Raw genomic sequence first — 18,210 nt, forward strand, 5'->3', positions numbered from 1 at the left:
TATATATATATATATATATATATATATATATATATATATATATATGATGAGTACACTGTAGCTGTCTTCAGACACACCGGAGGAAGGCATCTCATCCCATTACAGATGGTTGTGAGCCACCACATGGTTGCTGGGAATTGAACTCAGGACCTCTGGAAGAGCAGTCAGTGCCAACCCCCATTCTCTCAATCCATGCAAATATTTTGGCTGGCTCAGTGTTGCATAGGTCTTGTGCATGAGGTCAGAGCTGCCGGGAATCTGCCTGTAAAATGGCCCCATCATGCCCAGGAAACAGTGTTTCACTGTAGACGTCCACTACTTCTGGTTCTTCCACTCTTTCCATTCTCTTGTCTGCAATGGCCCCTTAGCTTCAGAGAGAAGGCTTGTGGTATAGATGTTCCATTTTGAGCTGAATACTCTTTAGTCTTTTAGTCTATGCATTGACCCATTGTTGATTTTGTGTACTAACTGCCATTCTATCTACTACCAAAGGAAGTTCCTTTAATGAGAGTTAGGAGATGGATTATGGATATAAAGATAAGAACTTGGTGACAGTCAATACCATGTCCATTTAACAGAAAATAGTATTAAGTTCTCCTCTAGGGCCTATTCCCCTAGAATAAGTTAACAGTGACAAGTTAACAGTGCCAAGTTAACAGCCCAGTTAACAGTGCCAAGTGTAAGTTCTGTCTTAGAGTGGGTTTTAAATCCAATCAGAAAAGTGTTGGTTATGCCTAGAGTATCCACATCACTATTGCATCTATGAGCTTATCTTTCCAGGCCAGTTGTTACTGTAGCTTGCAGGGCTCACTGCTAGGTAAATTGTTCAATAATTTCTTCCCTCAGTTGGGTAATGAGAATCTCTTGACACCATGATAGTTAGACAATAGATATAAAGCTTTCAGGTTAGGACCAGCTTGATTTCTCTGCGATTCCAATACATGGCATCTTTAAGAAGGGTCTTACCATCCAGTTCTGGGTGGTGTTGGAGGACAGTGGTAATGGAATCACGGGGAAGGAATCTGAGATACTCCTGCAGCAGTAACTCATACCTGAACTAGGCCTTTTATTTAATAGTCTGTAGTGTTGGGGGGAGGCAGTGTCCCTCTGTCATAGAATAACTCTGTTTAGTTTCCTTTTGTATACGTACATGTACATGTTTTAGGAAGTTCCTACATTAGTAAGTCTCCACATAGCATTTCAAAGGTTTTTCGTGTTAGTCATCCCTCTTCATAGTTCCCCCTCTCACCTGCCTTCCTACCCCCATCCCATTTAACCTTTCCTGTTCCACAATTTTTCTTTCTACCTCCATTATATCTGTGTTCTATCCATGATCTCCTGAAATCCCCCAGGACCTCTTACTAGTTCCTTGACTTCTATGGATATTAAGCCTAAATGTCTACGAACTACTGTATGGATGATCAAAATATACATATACTCAACAGACTATTTTGCAGCTGCAAAGAAAATAAAATTTAGAGGTAAATAGATGGAGCTAGTAATAATCATTAGAGGCAACTCAGACCCAGAAAGAGAAAAATTCTGAATGTTCTCTCTCATAGGTAGGTACCGTGTATGAAATTTGGCTTTATGCATTTAAATTAGAATACCCATAAAATATTTTTCTTTTAAATGATTAAAGCACCATGGTTATACTGAGTGCACACACACACACACACACATTGGCTCAGTATCATCACCCCAGCTTCCAGATTGTGATCTATTTCATTTATAGAATGTCTCCCCCTGTATGTTCAAACCTAGTATTTTCTGAAAGAGTTGAAAAAGTTTATATTTTCACTTTCAAGGCTCATGTTCCACTGTATCATCTAATGAATAAGCATTCTGAGTCAAAGAATAGCTGTGCCTCACAAAGGACCAGCAAGAGCCAGGTACTTGCTTCTGATGCTGCTTCAGCCTGTAATTTAATTAACCCATGTTAAAGGAATTGAAATAATGAAAACCCTCCCAATTAGGCTAGCCTGGCAAGCCTGGGGATTATTCCAGAAGTACAGGGTGCCTACTCCAAACTACTGTTTGGCTTCTACCACAAAGGCTAGAAGACAGCTTCTTAGAGATTAATCCCTCCACCACTCTGGCCCGCTGTGTTCTCACCCCTCTGTGTTATTGACTCGCTGCTCCCATGTGATGACTCCACCAGCTTTGAGATACAAGACAGAGACCAGCTTTGTTTCATAGCACCTCTTTCATTTCATAAAACAAGAATAGAGATCAAAAGGAAGGTCTGTAATGCACAAAAAAAAAAGTAAGACATTCAAAGTACAGAGCAGCAGCAACTGGGAGCATAATGTCAGTAACTAGCAATCAATGACGTCAATGGGAAACAGAAACAAGTGGATCATGAGTTGGACTGGGATGCAATAGAAAGATTCTGTTTCAAAAACAAATGGCTCAAGATGTACTTCTGTGGTTGAGTGCTTTCCTAGCATGAGCAAGTTTCTAGATTCAGTCCTCAGTCCTAAGAAAATATGAAAAAACATGTACTACAGGCATACCGTTTTATGCATTAGAATACCCTCTGATGATCTTAAAAGATCATCATTTGAGATAGGGGTGTTACTCAGTTGGTAGAAGGCTTGACTAGCAGCATGAAGTCCTGATTTTGACCCTAGTATTGCATGAGTGCTAGAATTGTATGCAGACACACACCTGGAATTCCTGAAACACAAGTTCAAGGACATCCTTAGCTACATAGCAAGTTAGGCACCAGCCCAAGCTGCATAAGACCCTGGCTCAAAATTAGCTTCTTTGTGAATTTCCTTTGAGAGTTGCTCATAGTGTAGGCTGTGTTTTAGCGACTGAATACATGACCTTGTATTCAAGCACTTCAAGAGCTGGGTGGGACTGATGGGGAGCGCCCTGGGAAAGCTCATATAGGAGGCTTTTAGCTGATATCACTTTCTTTGTAAGTGGGTGGTGAAAGCTTTGCTGACTAATTCTGTGATTCCTTTGTGAGTTTTATATTCATAGAATGTGATTTAAGCTTGGAGGTACATTGCTAATACTATAATACATAAAACAAGAAAACTTCTAAATTCCCCAAAGTATATTCTGCGCATAAATTGCTAATATTGATCATACTCTATTGAGGGTAAATGTGAGTTCCTCAGTCACATGGGTGAGAGGAGTAGAAAGTTATACATTCCTGACTTCAGATCAGAAATCTAAGCCATAATAATGATGTTGCCTGTTCTGTTTGTGATTCACTGAATACATAGTTTCAGAGTTGTAATGCTTGGATGATTTTTGTGCTTTACTGTGCCAAATGATTTTTGTTGGTATTTGTGATTGTTTCACTGGATACAGTTTCTAAGAGATGTAATGTTTGTTGGGTTTTTTTGTTTTTGTTTTTGTTTTTAAATGTATAAAATGCCCTGCTTGAGAGATGCAAAATACACTCAGATTCAAACTGAAAAGAAAGAAAGAAAGAAAGAAAGAAATCTAAGCCAATTATCTCTAGGCGCTAAGGATTTCATGAGCAAACTTTTGTGAGAACAGAATTTTGTAGGAACCTAAGGTGTCTTGGGCTAATCCGGAGGATATGGGTGGTAAATAGATAACTCTGGGTCAGTGTATTTCCTGGGTACCCTCTGGCATCGCAGGTAGTTCATATTAAGGTCCTTCAGAGCTGCCTTCCTGGTCAGCTAAAACAGTAGGAGATCAGGGAACAGACAAATAAGTGAGTTCAAAACACACATATAATCCATTGAACACAACAAGATGTATGCCTTTTGACCTGTAAAATTATTCTTTAAAAGGAGGGCATTAAGCTGGAATACTATTATTTGCATGTGTACACAGGTGTGTGCATACATGTGTGCAAATGTGTGTGTGTGTATGTGTGTATAAATATATGTATATGCATGTAAGGACATATGTATGGAGACCAGAGGTCTACTCTGGGTTATCTACATTTTCCCCATTTGTTCTCATTTTAGTTTTTTAAGGCAGGATCTCTCACTGGTCTGGAACACAACTTGCAGGCCAGCCTGGTTGACCAGTAAGCTCCCTCAGTCTTCCTCAGCACCAGGACCATGTGCCCTGGCTTTTTATGTCATTTCTAGAGGGTGGGGGGAATAAAACTCATGTCTCCATGCTTGAGGTTACTAAGTTTACTTTACTGAGACATATTCCCAGACCTAGGAAAATTATTTTTCAAAGTTAAATTTCTGTCACTTGTGAATCTCTTCTTATAGACCTGGCCTTGCTAAATGGCTTTCGAATCTTTCCTCATTCAGATCCTAGCACCATGATGGCTACCAGTTTTCTAGGAGATAAAAACGAGGCAAGTTGCAGTAACTCAAATGTCATCTAAGTTCAGAGTTCAAGTTTAGTCCAGATTCTCAACCTTCAAAACCTTCTGATCTCAACCACTGGACTGTGCGGTCTCCTTGGCTTGGCTTTGGAGACCTGTTGAAATGGAATAAAGAAATCCATTCTTCCATGCCTGAGCCTGGGCCAAAGTCTCCCTGAGACTGCTTTCCTACTTCCTCTTGAATGAAAGGGAGAAAGGAAACTGGATTTGTTGATTCTGGGATTGCTTCAGTAGAGAAGGCGAATGTACTGGGGTGTGCTTTACCCTTCTAACTTCAGAATATAGGGAGCCAGACTGAGGGCTTTCAGCTGTCTGCCAAACACAAGTTTGCTTTTAATTCTCCATATGGCTCTCGTGGTTATGTAGCTGAGGTTAAGGGCATGCCTCTCATCTTCCCTGAACTCCTGAGTCCAAAATTAGCTATGTCCTTCCAACTTCTAAGTCTCTCTTTGTAAACAGCTCCTTTGGAACAAAAGTGGCTTCCTGTGCTTTTAATCGCTTTAGTGAACCTGTGAGTTTCTCCTGTTTAATGCCTGTCTGCTTCTGTTCTTGTGTTTTGGGTCAGCTTTGGCATCCAACATGATGGAAAGGAAAATGACTGTGAGCCTGTGGGCAGGCACCCGTACATCATGTCCCAACAGATTCAGTATGACCCGACTCCACTGACGTGGTCGAAATGCAGCAAGGAGTATATCACTCGCTTCTTGGAGTAAGTGTAGTCCCTTCCATGACAGCCTCACTTGGGTCTCTACGGCAGACATTTCAGTGAAATTTCCACAGAGAAATGAATTCCTGGGAAAGACTCAGTTTCAGTTTCCAGTCTATAGTATCATGGTGACATCAAAAGAATGAATTCCCCTCTGCTTTCTGACTCCTCTTCCTATATCTACAGGCAAGTGAGCATCCTGCTTTTTATATACAATTTTTGTCTCAGGGTTTCACTGCTGTGGACAGACGACACCATGACCAAGACAACTTTTATAAAGACAACATTTAATTGGGGCTGGCTTACAGGTTCAGAGGTTCAGTCTATTACCATCAAGGCAGGAGCATGGCAGTGCCCAGGCAGGCATGATGTGGGAGGAGCTGAGAGTGTCTATATCTTATTCCAAAGACAAATGGAAGACCAGCTTCCAGACAGCTAGGATGAAGTTCTTAAAGCCCACATCCACAATGAGACATTTCCTCCAAGAAGGCCACGACTACTCCAACAAGGCCACACCTCCTAATAGTGCTACTTGTTGGTTCAAGCATATTCAAACCATCACAGTTGTAGATTAAGTTCTTGGAGACTGACAGGTCAGAAATGTTCAATCAAATCTATTAACAAGAATATCATGATTGTCTGTTTCCCACTGTCCTGTGTTTTGTTTTGTTTTTACTACCATGACACAAACTAGATTTCTGTGGGAAGAAAAACCTCGATTGAGAAAATGCCTCCATCAGATTGCCTTTAGGCAAGACTGTAGTGCATTTTCTTGACTATTGATTGATGCCCTGAGTTGTGTAAGAAAACAGGCTGTGCAAGCCATGAGGAGTGAACCAGTAATAAGCACTTCTCCATGGCTTCTGCTTAAGTCCCTGCTTCCTGGTTTCCTTCACTGATTGTCTGTTACCTGGAAGTACAAGAAGCAGTAAGACAGTTCCTTGCCAAGTTGCTTTTGGTCATGGTCTTTATCACAGCAATAGAAACCTAATTAGAACAACTACTATTTGTATTTCCTAGATAACTAAACTTTTTCTGTTGGACATGACTTGCATTTCCTTTTATTAACTTTCTTCCAAGGCCCAGGGGATTCTCTTGCTTATAAGAATAAGGCTGTCTGGAAAAATGAAGGATTAAATTATTATGATGAAAATGTCTATTGGATGACTGGAGAGAATCACATGCAACTGATCTTGTTTTGATTGATTTGTTTGTAGCCGAGGCAGGGGGTTCTGTCTTGATGATATCCCCAGAAAGAAAGGGTTGAAGTCCAACGTCATCGCCCCTGGAGTCATTTACGATGTTCATCACCAGTGCCAGCTCCAATATGGCCCAAATGCTACGTTCTGCCAGGAAGTGGAAGTGAGTGCGGGATTTCTTGGCACCTTCCGTGGGTCTGTGCAGGGTCTGAGATATGCGCTGTGCTGGAGGAAGCACAGAAAATGCTTGGAAACTGGAGAATCAGGCTCAGAACTGAAAGCTTTATTATAAATTACTTATAATCATGCGAACCTTTGAACCAATTTCCTTGGACTTGTGTAGATCCACAAATTCTATACAACTTGGAGACAGGTCCATGGTGGTTTACAGGGTTCGTAGTATTTAACTCCATAGCAGTCAACCTAATCTCTAAAGTTGCCCCTTTTCTATATTTCCCATTTGGTTGAAGAGTGTCACCAGATCACCAGCTAGAAATGAGATTCACCTTCAGTCACTCTTCTCCCTTATTTCCATTATCTAATCCATAAGTCAAGTTTTGACATTGTGCTCTTCAGTAATTAACAGCTCTGTCCTGCCTTCCTCATTGCCACCACTGTGTTTATTCTGCTTGTCTTCTCTTGATATTATAACTACCACCACCAGCCTATCTATTATTCAAATTGCTATTCTTATTATTTTAAAAGCATAAATATAATCATGCCACTATTCTGTTCTTAGAGTCACAACTATCCATTGGATACAATCCTAACTCCTTATGTCATATTCTTTTATGATTTGGACCTAGTCTACTGGAGAATACTTTATATATGGTGGATAGGTGATAAATAGATACATAGATAGATAGATGATAGATAGATAGATAGATAGATAGATAGATAGATAGATAGATAGATGATAAATAGATGACAGACAGATGCATATGAACCACCAGTCTGAAGTACAGCTGGCAAAAAATTTTCTTCTATTCTGTATGCTTCTTCTTAACTTTGCTCATGGTTTCTTTTGCTGTGGAGAAACTTTTTAACTTCCTGCAACCCGATTGGTCAATTCTTGGTGTACCTTATCTTTTTATCTTCTAAGGTACTAGGTCTTTTTCAGATACACTTCCATGCAAGATTTGAAAATACAACAGAACACAAGCTCTCCTATGTTTTCTAGAATGTTTGCCAGACGCTGTGGTGCTCAGTGAAAGGCTACTGTCGCTCTAAGCTGGATGCTGCTGCAGATGGGACTCGTTGTGGTGAGAAGAAGGTGATGTATTGTTGGTCTAAGGAGGAAAGGTGGGAGGGCGGTTGGCCTGGAGTTCTTAGAAAGAGGTAGGAAGAAGGCTTTAGGGGATGTGAGGAGCCCCAGTGGCACTCACAGAGTTAGACCAGACACTGGAAACAATCTCACACCTGCTGTTCCTTTCCAACCATTGTTGGGACCACGGGAAAGGACTCAGAACTGTGCTCAGTCCATGAGAAAGGACTTTACCTGTTAAGCATCAGGCCCATCTTCCCCTGAGGAACTTCAATGGGGTTTCTGTTTTCTTCTGAACTTGCTATCAACTTTCATTTTGGACATCTCTCCCTCAATATTGAAGATTGGAAGGCATAGGTGAGTGGCCTCCAAAAGGTCAGATTGGGTCTTCTTGCTGGCTGGCATAACTGAATATTTTAAAGTCCTTTCTATTTTCCTAAGCAGAAAAGTCTTATAGCCACAACTCATGGACATTAGAGCTCCTCCATACTGCCAGAGGGCATACTGACTCATGCTGACCCGCAAAGTGGGTTTTGTTATTGCGGGTCTATAGCTTAGGAGTTTGGCACCATCTGTCACTGAGTTTACAGTGCTTGATAAATCTGATACTATAAACCTAATTTATCTGAAGAGGCTCTCTAAACCCCTTTCTGTGTAGCCCATGATGTATTGCTGTAGAAAGTCTTCTGGCTTGGAAAGTCTTGGGTTTAGACTTAGAAAGTCTTGTTATGGAATCCTCCTCACACACATCCTCTCTATCATATCTCTTTGCAGTGGTGTATGGCGGGAAAGTGCATCACAGTGGGGAAGAAACCAGAGAGCATCCCCGGAGCCTGGGGACGCTGGTCACCCTGGTCGCACTGTTCCAGGACCTGTGGGGTAGGAGCTCAGAGCGCAGAGAGGCTCTGCAACAACCCAGAGTAAGGCCTGGCATGAGAACTTGCTTTCTTCTCTTCTCTAAGTGCTAGGATGCTATTCTTGTGTGGCATGACATCATTCTTGGAGGGTTCTAAGGAAAAGCTGATCAATTCTCGAAGACAGACAGACCCAGAAAATTCACACAGGGTGAAAACAGAACGCTTCTCTTTGAATATGTTTTAACTTGGCATTGAAGTCTTAAAAACAGCTAAGTAAGTTTATTGCATCATTTGGGCAGAACAAAGCAAACTTCTTTCAAATGTAGAAGCAAATTTCTTTGAAATATTCTATGTGAAACTCTCCAGGAGCTTATGCAATTAAATCCTTCCAGATAACCGTGCTCTCTCAGTAAGAAGTAAATTAGTAAAACTCAGTTGATATGATTATAACTAGATTTTAATCACAATAAATATACAATAACATAAAAGTATTCATCCATTTTATATCTAGTAAAATGGCCAAGCACATTTTTGGAGTAAATTATCATTAATGTTCTAGCAAGGTATTTTTATCAATCTAATCTTAGGGTTCCATAGGTCCTGTGAAGGGTTTCATAATTCATTTTCCATTTTTAATCCAATGTTTATTTTTCATGTAGCCATCTTATATTGTTACATATGTGTGTAAGTTAAGTTTAAACTGTCATGATTTTAGATAGACTGCATTCTTGGTTTCATTAATTCCTCACATACAAGTTTCTAACTTTACATTCTCTGAGGATGCATTTGATGCTCCCCAGAAGGTATAAGTGGAACTAAGCTCCTTTTCCTAGAGTTGCCTTTGCCGTGAAGAATAAAAGCCACATTTGAAATGCAAGTGATAAAAGTGGTTACAAGGCCTTCCAGTATCTAAGTCTCAAACCTTAACCTTCTCCTTTTATTAATAAGCATAATACTAGATGTAAATTATATATGTACATGAGTTTTATATATATGCATACAATTTGTTATATATAAAATTTGTTTTTTCTGAGGATTTTAAAATATCTGTAGCTTAATATAGCACCTATAATATTATAAATTATAAATAAACACTATAAGTAATACTACTTATAAGTAAACACTATTTATAAATATCATCACTTATATATGTAAATATTTGCTTGAGGAAGGATGATGTCATTATTTTAAAATGCTGCCCCTTAATAAAACTCCATTATTTAAAAAAAATTCAACAGCAGGAAGGTCAACATAATACTTTATTTATATAGAAGAAACTTATCAGTTTGGACAGAAGTGTGCTTTTAGAGATCAGAAAATATAGGCAATATGCTCTGAGACTTGTGGTATGTATACAGACACCACTCCCTAAAATTGGGAAGATGTTTAATAACCTATAGTCTTCAGAGAAGGGATGATCTCTCTGAAGAACTGAAGAATGATTCACTAGCTCAGCATTAGAGGACAGAATGTCCTAGTGCCCTTCTCCAAGGCTGCAATTTCTCAGTCTCCTTGACTGACTGATGACATCTAATTCCATAATTCATTTTCTTGATTTTATTGAGACCACTGTTAACGGTGATTTGTTGTATAAGGATCTCTGTGATTCCAGTTACAAAGTCAGATTAGTGTATGAGCCAGCTACACTCACGTATGCTGAAGACTGTAGCTTTCTTCAATCACACTTAATATGCAATTGGCTTTTTTGTTTAATGTATTCTTCTCTGGGTATTCTTCCTGACCTTATATTTGACATTGGTCACATGAGACCAACGATGGGGATAGTGAAACATTGGCACATCTTGGCTTAGATAAGACTCTTAGTAATATTTGTTTGAGGAAAATGAGATGGACAGGTGCCAAGTCACATAGCCTCTGCTATTGAATGGAGGCTAGCATTCAGAAGTTAAGGGCAATTCTTAGTACCTTCTACACAGAAGAGACAAATGAAGAGCCTGCTATGTGAGCTGCCCCTCTCAAGTTGCACTAAGAAAAATGGAGAAGGGGCTAGAGTAAGTCTCACAAATATCAAAGAGAACAAGAACACAACTAGACTGGCAGGATTGTCTCTCAGGGCCGCAAATCAGCTAAGACAGAACATGGATAAGAACTCAGCCTGCAGATTAGAACACAAGGCTCAAACCTTGACTTTGCCACTATTAGCTGGGAAATGCTTCTTGCTTCCAGCACGTTATTGCATCTGTCCTGCTCCTGTGTCCTACCTTCAGCCTTATCTCTGAGACTGTTCTCTAGGTTTACCCCTTCCAAGAACTCTTTCTGGTCAACTCTACTCCCATGGAGAGCTCTTCCTTACCTAACACCTCGTTCTACCCTTAGAACTGACTGCTCAGTTGCGATCTTAAATTTTCTCGCTTCTGTGTAGTCTATTAAGGGCTGGAGAGATGGCTAGGCGAGGCTCACATCCAAAAGTTATTTTTAATAGTTTAACAAAATTGTAAAACTTTAAGGAAGCAAAGGACTTGTGTTGACTTTGTACTGGTGCTTTTTTTTTTACATAGTATGCTATTGAGAACATTGTTGTATCTCAGTGTTGGTTGGTTTGTATTCATGGTACCTAAAGAGTCTATTGTGTCATCAATTCTTACCATGTACTACTACTACTACTCTCTTAAGTATTTATATGCATTATCTCATTGAGCCTTGAAAATTATTGCAAAATGATTAGTATGCTCATTTTACAATAACAATAACAAAAACTTAGAGCTCAGGAAAATAAGATAATTTGCTTAGATTCATATAACTTCTAGAAAGTCAGGTTGATACAAGCTCAAGTCTTTGGACCCATTATCTTACACTGCAGTGATAGTCATAGTATCTCTTTTGGGTACAACAAGGTACAAGTAAGAAGGTATAGTAAGTCACTTGAGAGCCTTCATGAGATCAATCAGCTACCCTCTGCTTCTCTGAGAGCAGATCTGATATGCTACTTTCTCATGTACATGATACTGAGTGAGAGATTCTCATATCTTTTCATGAATTTATAGCTCTAGGACTCTAAGATTTTGCTGTACTCATAGTCCTACAGAGGCTCTATAAAGTAATTAGAACTTGGACTGAGTCATTAAAGAACTGTCTATAGAAAGAGGCCAGTAAATACAGTTAGAACATGAAGTGTCTTTTAAAAGGAGAAAGAGACCACCTGTGGTTGGCATGCAGAGGGGATTTATGATAGAGGAAGCATTTGTTTGGTCCTCAATGAATAGGCAGCATGTAGACATAGAAAGACTTCAGAATAAGAAAGTCCATGCAGAGGCACAGAAAAACACTAGGAAATAAGAAGTATATAAAAGAAAATATGCAAGGCTTGATAAAGTCAGTTATGACAGGACCATTTGGAGTGCCAATCACAAGAACTTAGACTTGATTGACGTTTTTAAAATTGATTGACACTAATAAAATCTTAATAAAATAAAGTAAATAGGAAACTAATATACTGAAGATAATCTAATAGTATACACTGTACACAGGGAGTTGAATTGGTTTTAATTGACAAAGGGACCATAAGAATGAAGATAATGGTCAGATTGGTCTTATAGCTGTGTAGTTGAAAAAGAGAAAACACACATATAAAAATACAACTGAATAGGTTGGACATGGTAGTGCATGTGTTTAATCTTAGCATATGTTTAATCTTAGCATTCTGAAGGTGTAGGCAGCAAGATCTCTATAAGATTGAGACCAGCCTGATTGACCTAGTAAGTTCTAGGCCAGCCAGGAGTGCATAACTAGATCCTGTCTCAATGGTGGCACATGCCTTTAATCCCAGCACTCAGGGGGCAGAGGCAGGCAGATTTCTGAGTTCAAGGTCAGCCTGGTCTACAAAGTGAGTTCCAGGACAGCCAGGGCTATACAGAGAAACCCTGTCTCAAAAAAAAAAAAAAAAAAAAAAAAAAAAATCCTGTCTCAGAAACAATTAAATAAATGGAAACAATTGGTAGCTCAATTCAAGATTTACCAAGTATGAATGATTCTGCAATCTGACCATTGTTATTTGCTAAGAAGAAATCAGAAAAGGAATATATGGTGAAAGTAAAATTTTTCTATTTTTCTCATATATTTTTCCTGGTGATTTTGCCATTGGAAACATATATATTCCATACTAATTCTATAATTATATACTAAGTAGAATTCTATAACAATGTATGTATATAAAATTTAATAGAAATCTGTATTTCTATTTAAATATAAATCATTTAAAATGGGTATACATTTAATTAAAGCAGGCATATGCATGTATATAGTGTTAAAAAGGGAGCTTAGGACTGAAAGGCTGGTGAGAAACATACACAACCCTAGACAGTATGAAATTGGAAGGATTTATCTGTTTCTTTAGGTCAGAAATAAGCATGTTTTGACAAGGAACAGTCATGGCTAGGTAGCAAGGGATTTTAAAATGAAATTGTTGGCTTCTTGGGAAATGTAAAGAACAGCTTGTCTCTTTCATCTATAGACCAAAGTTTGGAGGGAAATACTGCACCGGAGAAAGGAAACGCTATCGCTTATGCAATGTCCACCCCTGCCGCTCAGACACTCCAACTTTCCGGCAGATGCAGTGCAGTGAATTTGACACAGTCCCCTACAAAAACCAATTCTACCGCTGGTTCCCAGTGTTTAATGCAGGTAAGGGACACTAAATGTGCACCTTGGATCTGGGGTTTCTCAGAAGCCCTGCAAGCGTCGTCAGAGAGAACTATGCCACCAGGGTTTCTCAGTTGTCGAAGACAGTAACACTGACTGGCTAAACCTGACTACTAAATTTTGAAGTCTGGATATGTCCAGTGTTCCCTGTGGGAGATGAACATGACCTTCTTCAAACATGGGAGCTGGTTTGCAATAACTGGGACCTGGAGGGATTTAGCCACTCAGTAGATATTCGAAACAGGTGGGATGAGAGTAACTTCAAAGGAGCCTTCAATGGAAGTAGCTGACAAGTTTATGTATAAGAGATCTTTCTGTGAAGGAAAAAGAAAAGGAAGGCAGTTCAAAGATCAGTCCATATGGAAGAGTGCCACAGACCTGGCTCATTGGGCCCTCCTCAATCTGTGCAGATCAGATGGGCATGGAGTCAGATGGGAATTGACAGAGACGACACAAGAGAGTATGTAGAATCTGAGTGTAAATCGAGCATCAAACTTTTTATACAGAAGAAAAAACAAGAAAAGCCAGGCAGGACACATCCACCAGGTTACAGTGACACAAAACAAAGGGGAAGTATACATCAAAAGATGCTGTTTACCCCTAAGAAGGGAGCCAGGTGTAAAGCTAGTCTATTGTTAAACCCACCACCAGGGGTTCTTAGTAAATGCCTGATTGTGCTATTCCTTTGGGCCTAGTGAAAAAGCCTGTTTCAGGGGATTCCCTCTTTCATTTTAAACCCACCTTTTTTCCTAGGCCATTGTGTATTTCCTTGTTTGGGTGAGACTCAGCTACTGTCCTAAGTAATCACTCTGCAGACTAGCCCTGAGCTATCCTGGCTCTGTTCTTTGAATTACCTAATTAGTTTCACAGGTCTCTAGTAGAAGTAAATTTGAATGTTATTGAATAGATAACCTTCTCACTGAATTCCTACTGAAGTCCAAGCTCTTTGGCTTCAAGGATTTTCTAGGATGTTGGAACACTGGTGGAGGCTCACCTATGATAAAATTCAATCTTTAAAGGCACTTATAATACTGAAAGAGAGCATACACCATACTAACGTGGGGATAGGGTTTGAGTATACAGGCTATGATAATGCCAAGGTTCCAGGAGGTTGAGGTCTCTCAGCCTATCAAGCAGACTTCAATGGAGTGGGCATAGCAGAAGAGAATAGTTCAAAAAAGACAATATAGTAAGAATGCCTTCATCAGAAATTAATGCTGAGCCTGACAGCAGCATGTCATATGTGCAACATAGTACCAGAAGGTTCTAAAGTAAAATCAAAGATCTAAGGGATGTGTGTCAAAGGATGGAGATATAATTTAGCTGGAGAATTTTTTTGACAGTTTTTTTAAATTATTAGTTTTATTAAATTATTTATTATATATTTTCTTCATTTACATTTCAAATGCTATCCCAAAAGTCCCCTATACCCTCCCCCTGCCCTGCTCCCCTACACACTTACTCCCACTTCTTGGCCCTGGAATTCCCTTGTATGGGGCATATAAAGTTTGCATGACCAAGGGGCCTCTCTTCCCAATGATGGCTGACTAGGCCATCTTCTGCTACCTATGCAGCTAGAGACACGAGCTCTGGGGGTACTGATTAGTTCATATTGTTGTTCCACCTATAGGGTTGCAGAACCCTTCAGCTCCTTGGGTACTTTCTCCAGCTCCTCCATTGGGGGCCCTGTGTTCCATCCAATAGATGACTGTGAGCATCAACTTCTGTATTTGCCAGGCACTGGCATAGCCTCACCAGAGACAGCTATATCAGGGTCCTTTCAGCAAAATCTTGCTGGTGTATGCAATAGTGTATGTGTTTGGTGGCTGATTATGGGATAGACCCCTGGGTAGGGCCGTCTCTGGATGGTCCATCCTTTCGTCTCAGCTCCAAACTTTGTCTCTGCAACTCCCTCCATGGGTATTTTATTCCCTGTTTTAGGGAGGAATGAAGTATTCATGTGTTGGTCTTCCTTCTTCTTGATTTTATTGTGTTTTGGATATTATATCTTTGGTATTCTAAGTTTCTGGGCTAATGTCCATTTATCAGTGAGTGCATATCTAGTGACTTCTTTTGTGATTGGGTTACCTCACTNAGGATGATATCCTCCAGATACATCCATTTGCCTAAGAATTTCATGAATTCATTGTTTTTAATAGTTGAGTAGTACTCCATTGTGTAAATGTACCACATTTTCTGTATCCATTCCTCTGTTGAGGGACATCTGGGTTCTTTCCAGCTTCTGGCTATTATAAATAGGGCTGCTATGAACATAGTGGAGCATGTGTCCTTATTACCAATTGGAACATCTTCTGGGTATATGCCCAGGAGAGGTATTGCTGGATCTGCAGTAGTACTATGTCCAGTTTTCTTTCTTTCTTTTTCTTTTTTTTATTAGATATTTTCTTTATTTACATTTCAAATGCTATCCTGAAAGTTTCCTATACCGTTCCCCCGCCCCTGCTCCCCTACCCCCCTCCCACTTCTTGGCCCTGGCATTCCCCTGTGCTGGGTCATATAAAGTTTGCAAGACCAAGGAACTGCCAGACTGATTTCCAGAGCGGTTGTACATTTGCTGGATAATTTAATGGTAAATGTTGTGGTAAATATTATTGGGGGTTTCTATCCCACCTTAGATCATTTAATTCCCAATTAAAAGACACAAACGTTTATGTTTATAATAAGCCTTAAAAGCAAATCCATCCTCTATGCTCTTTTGTCTACTTCTCTGCCACTAACCACAAGATTTAACTTACCATGTTCTGTCTGGGCCACTTCTACCCCAACTGGCCAGCCCTCATGGCCATTGTCTTACATTCCACCTACCCCATGGTGTCCTTCCCTATTCTCCTCTGTCCTCCTCCTCGTGGTCTCTGTCTCAGACCCCAAGCCCAGGGAACTGAAATCCCACCTTTAGTAGTTAGTTTGATCATATAATCAAACTGCGATATTAATCTCCATTCATCCCATTAGAAAGGGTGCCCTGTGATAATATGTTGTGAGGACTCTGTAACCAGAAGGTTTATTGGCCATGCAATTTGCAGTTTTGGCTGGAGACATTTCTATGTCTCAGTCAGTTTCAGGGCTGTTCCCAAGGATCACCTGCTTTGTTACCTGCTTATGGTCTTGAGGTGTTTCTTGTCTGTAATCCAGATCTTCAGGAGGTCTCCCTCTGTCAAATCTGATTTTTATAATTTCAGATGGAATTGAAAACCTTTCCTCCTTTTCTGTTGACACAAACATAAACCCTTTCTTCCAACATAACATAGACTTTGTCCAGTAGTTTGAAGTCATTTAAAGTATAGACAGATCCAATCTAGCAGTCTCTTTTCTGTCTGGGTATGCTCCATTTTGACCGCTCTCAAAAAGGATGTATCATACTGCCATTACCATTGAACATATAACCGTTTTCACTTGATAATTTAAAACATGATTGTGTGGAGGACAAATAGTTTCTACAATGACATGCATTTATTATTATTTATTGAGACAGAATTTTTTTTGTGTAGCCTGGGCTGTCTTGGATTCGCTCTGTAGATCAGGCTAGCCTTGAACTTATCAGGAATGTATCTTCTCTGTCTTTGCCTCCCAAATATTGGGGTCGAAGTCATGAGTTTACTTATTTATTCAGTATTTATGTGCCTTTGAAAACATTTATATCATTTTTTTTGTCTCTTTTCCTTTCTTTTGAGATTATTACCCATGTGAATTTATTCACCCCATCTTTTACTCTCTTAATTCAATATCCTTCGCGATAGTAAACTTTTCCTTTCCATCTAGTTTATAATAATATTCCTAAGCAATACTATATTTGCTCAGAGATCTTAGCCCAGGCCATGTGTCACATGCCAGGCTGAGCTATCACCAGTTCCCCCATGGGACTGACTGCTCAGGGCAGTGCCACATCCTACTTCATGTTAGGTTTCAATGTTGACCAAGGAATGAAAAAAGAAAGATTTTCCTAACTTAAGGGTATTTGAGGCAAGGGAGTAAAAAGAATAGGTAATCTAACTTTTATGTGATTATTAGATTCTTGAAATTCCAGTATGCTGAGACTGATGAGTCACAGATGCAAGAATCTCACAGTTGGCTGTTAGGGCGATTATAATCAAAGCTGTGGCAAGAAAAGCTCTATAGAGATTTGCCAATTTCGAGTCTCCAAAGCGTCTCCATAGCTATCATTTTTCCTTACCCCAGTTCTTGCTGAATGAGGGTGAAACAATTGTCTATTGGTGCAGCTGAGACATTTTATTATATAACTCATGACAAAGGTACATTTAGTCAGTGCCAGCTACATCTGTGTTCTGCATATTTTGTATTGCGTTGGAACTACTGGGGTCACTGATTTTACGGGCCTCTAGGACTAATATACCAAAACAGCTCCATTGGTTTAATAGGTACTCACTGTCCATCCCCTCACCTGCCACCACCTTACACTACATACAAATATAGAATTGAACTTGTATGCAGTATACATAAATATACATATACTGTATATGTATATGTGTATGTAAGCATGTATGTGTGTATGCGTGTTTGTAATGAATGCTGGTAGGTCAAATAACTTGAGTTGGAATAAAAATGGTTGACTCGACTTGAGTTTTCATAGATTTATAAGCAATTCTCATGTGCCTACTGTTTGCCTAGATGGCTGTTGGTACTAAATAGACGAGAGTCATTAAAGTAGACAAAGCTTTGATATGCTTTGGACTGATTGGCTTTTATCTCTGGAATTGAATATGCTGATGGATGGACTAACTGGTTGTTTGGGATAGAAGCATCAACCCTCTAGCCTAATGGCTTCTCCACAGCTTATGACCTGTACCCTGTCATCTGAACAAAAGCTATCTCCTCCAACCCACATAAAATGCATCAAAACTTTTCCTCATCTTTTTTCTACCTTGCATTTCAAGTTTGACATTTCTACTTCTAATGATCACTTCTTAAGATTATTTCCCCCAAATGTTGAGACATATTATTTTAGCAGAATCCGAAGTGCAACCTTTGACTCAACAATTACATCCCATTCCCTGAGCTGCTTTGTTTTTTTCAGGAGAGCAGATGAATCACACAGTTTGATTCATAAGTTCATCTAGAAAAACAAGTCTTATTCTTTTTTTGTATCTAACAGTCACTCTCAGGATCATTGCCAAAAGGTATTGAATGATTGCAATTCTGCAGAATTGAAA

At 39.5% G+C, this 18,210-nt stretch overlaps 1 protein-coding gene across 1 annotated transcript in view; it reads left to right on the forward strand.

Annotated features, from left to right (window-relative positions):
- The window catches only part of Adamts12 (ADAM metallopeptidase with thrombospondin type 1 motif 12), a 277,501-nt gene that overhangs the window by 170,938 nt on the left and 88,353 nt on the right, over positions 1-18,210 (forward strand). The window contains exons 8-12 of the mRNA XM_021208250.2: positions 4,902-5,045; positions 6,260-6,404; positions 7,422-7,514; positions 8,280-8,425; positions 12,834-13,003. Coding sequence (XP_021063909.1) covers positions 4,902-5,045; positions 6,260-6,404; positions 7,422-7,514; positions 8,280-8,425; positions 12,834-13,003 — 698 coding nt within the window. The remainder of the gene's footprint in view (positions 1-4,901; positions 5,046-6,259; positions 6,405-7,421; positions 7,515-8,279; positions 8,426-12,833; positions 13,004-18,210) is intronic.

The sequence above is a fragment of the Mus pahari genome, chromosome 11, assembly GCF_900095145.1.
Source record: "Mus pahari chromosome 11, PAHARI_EIJ_v1.1, whole genome shotgun sequence".
NCBI classification, from domain to species: Eukaryota; Metazoa; Chordata; class Mammalia; order Rodentia; family Muridae; genus Mus; species Mus pahari.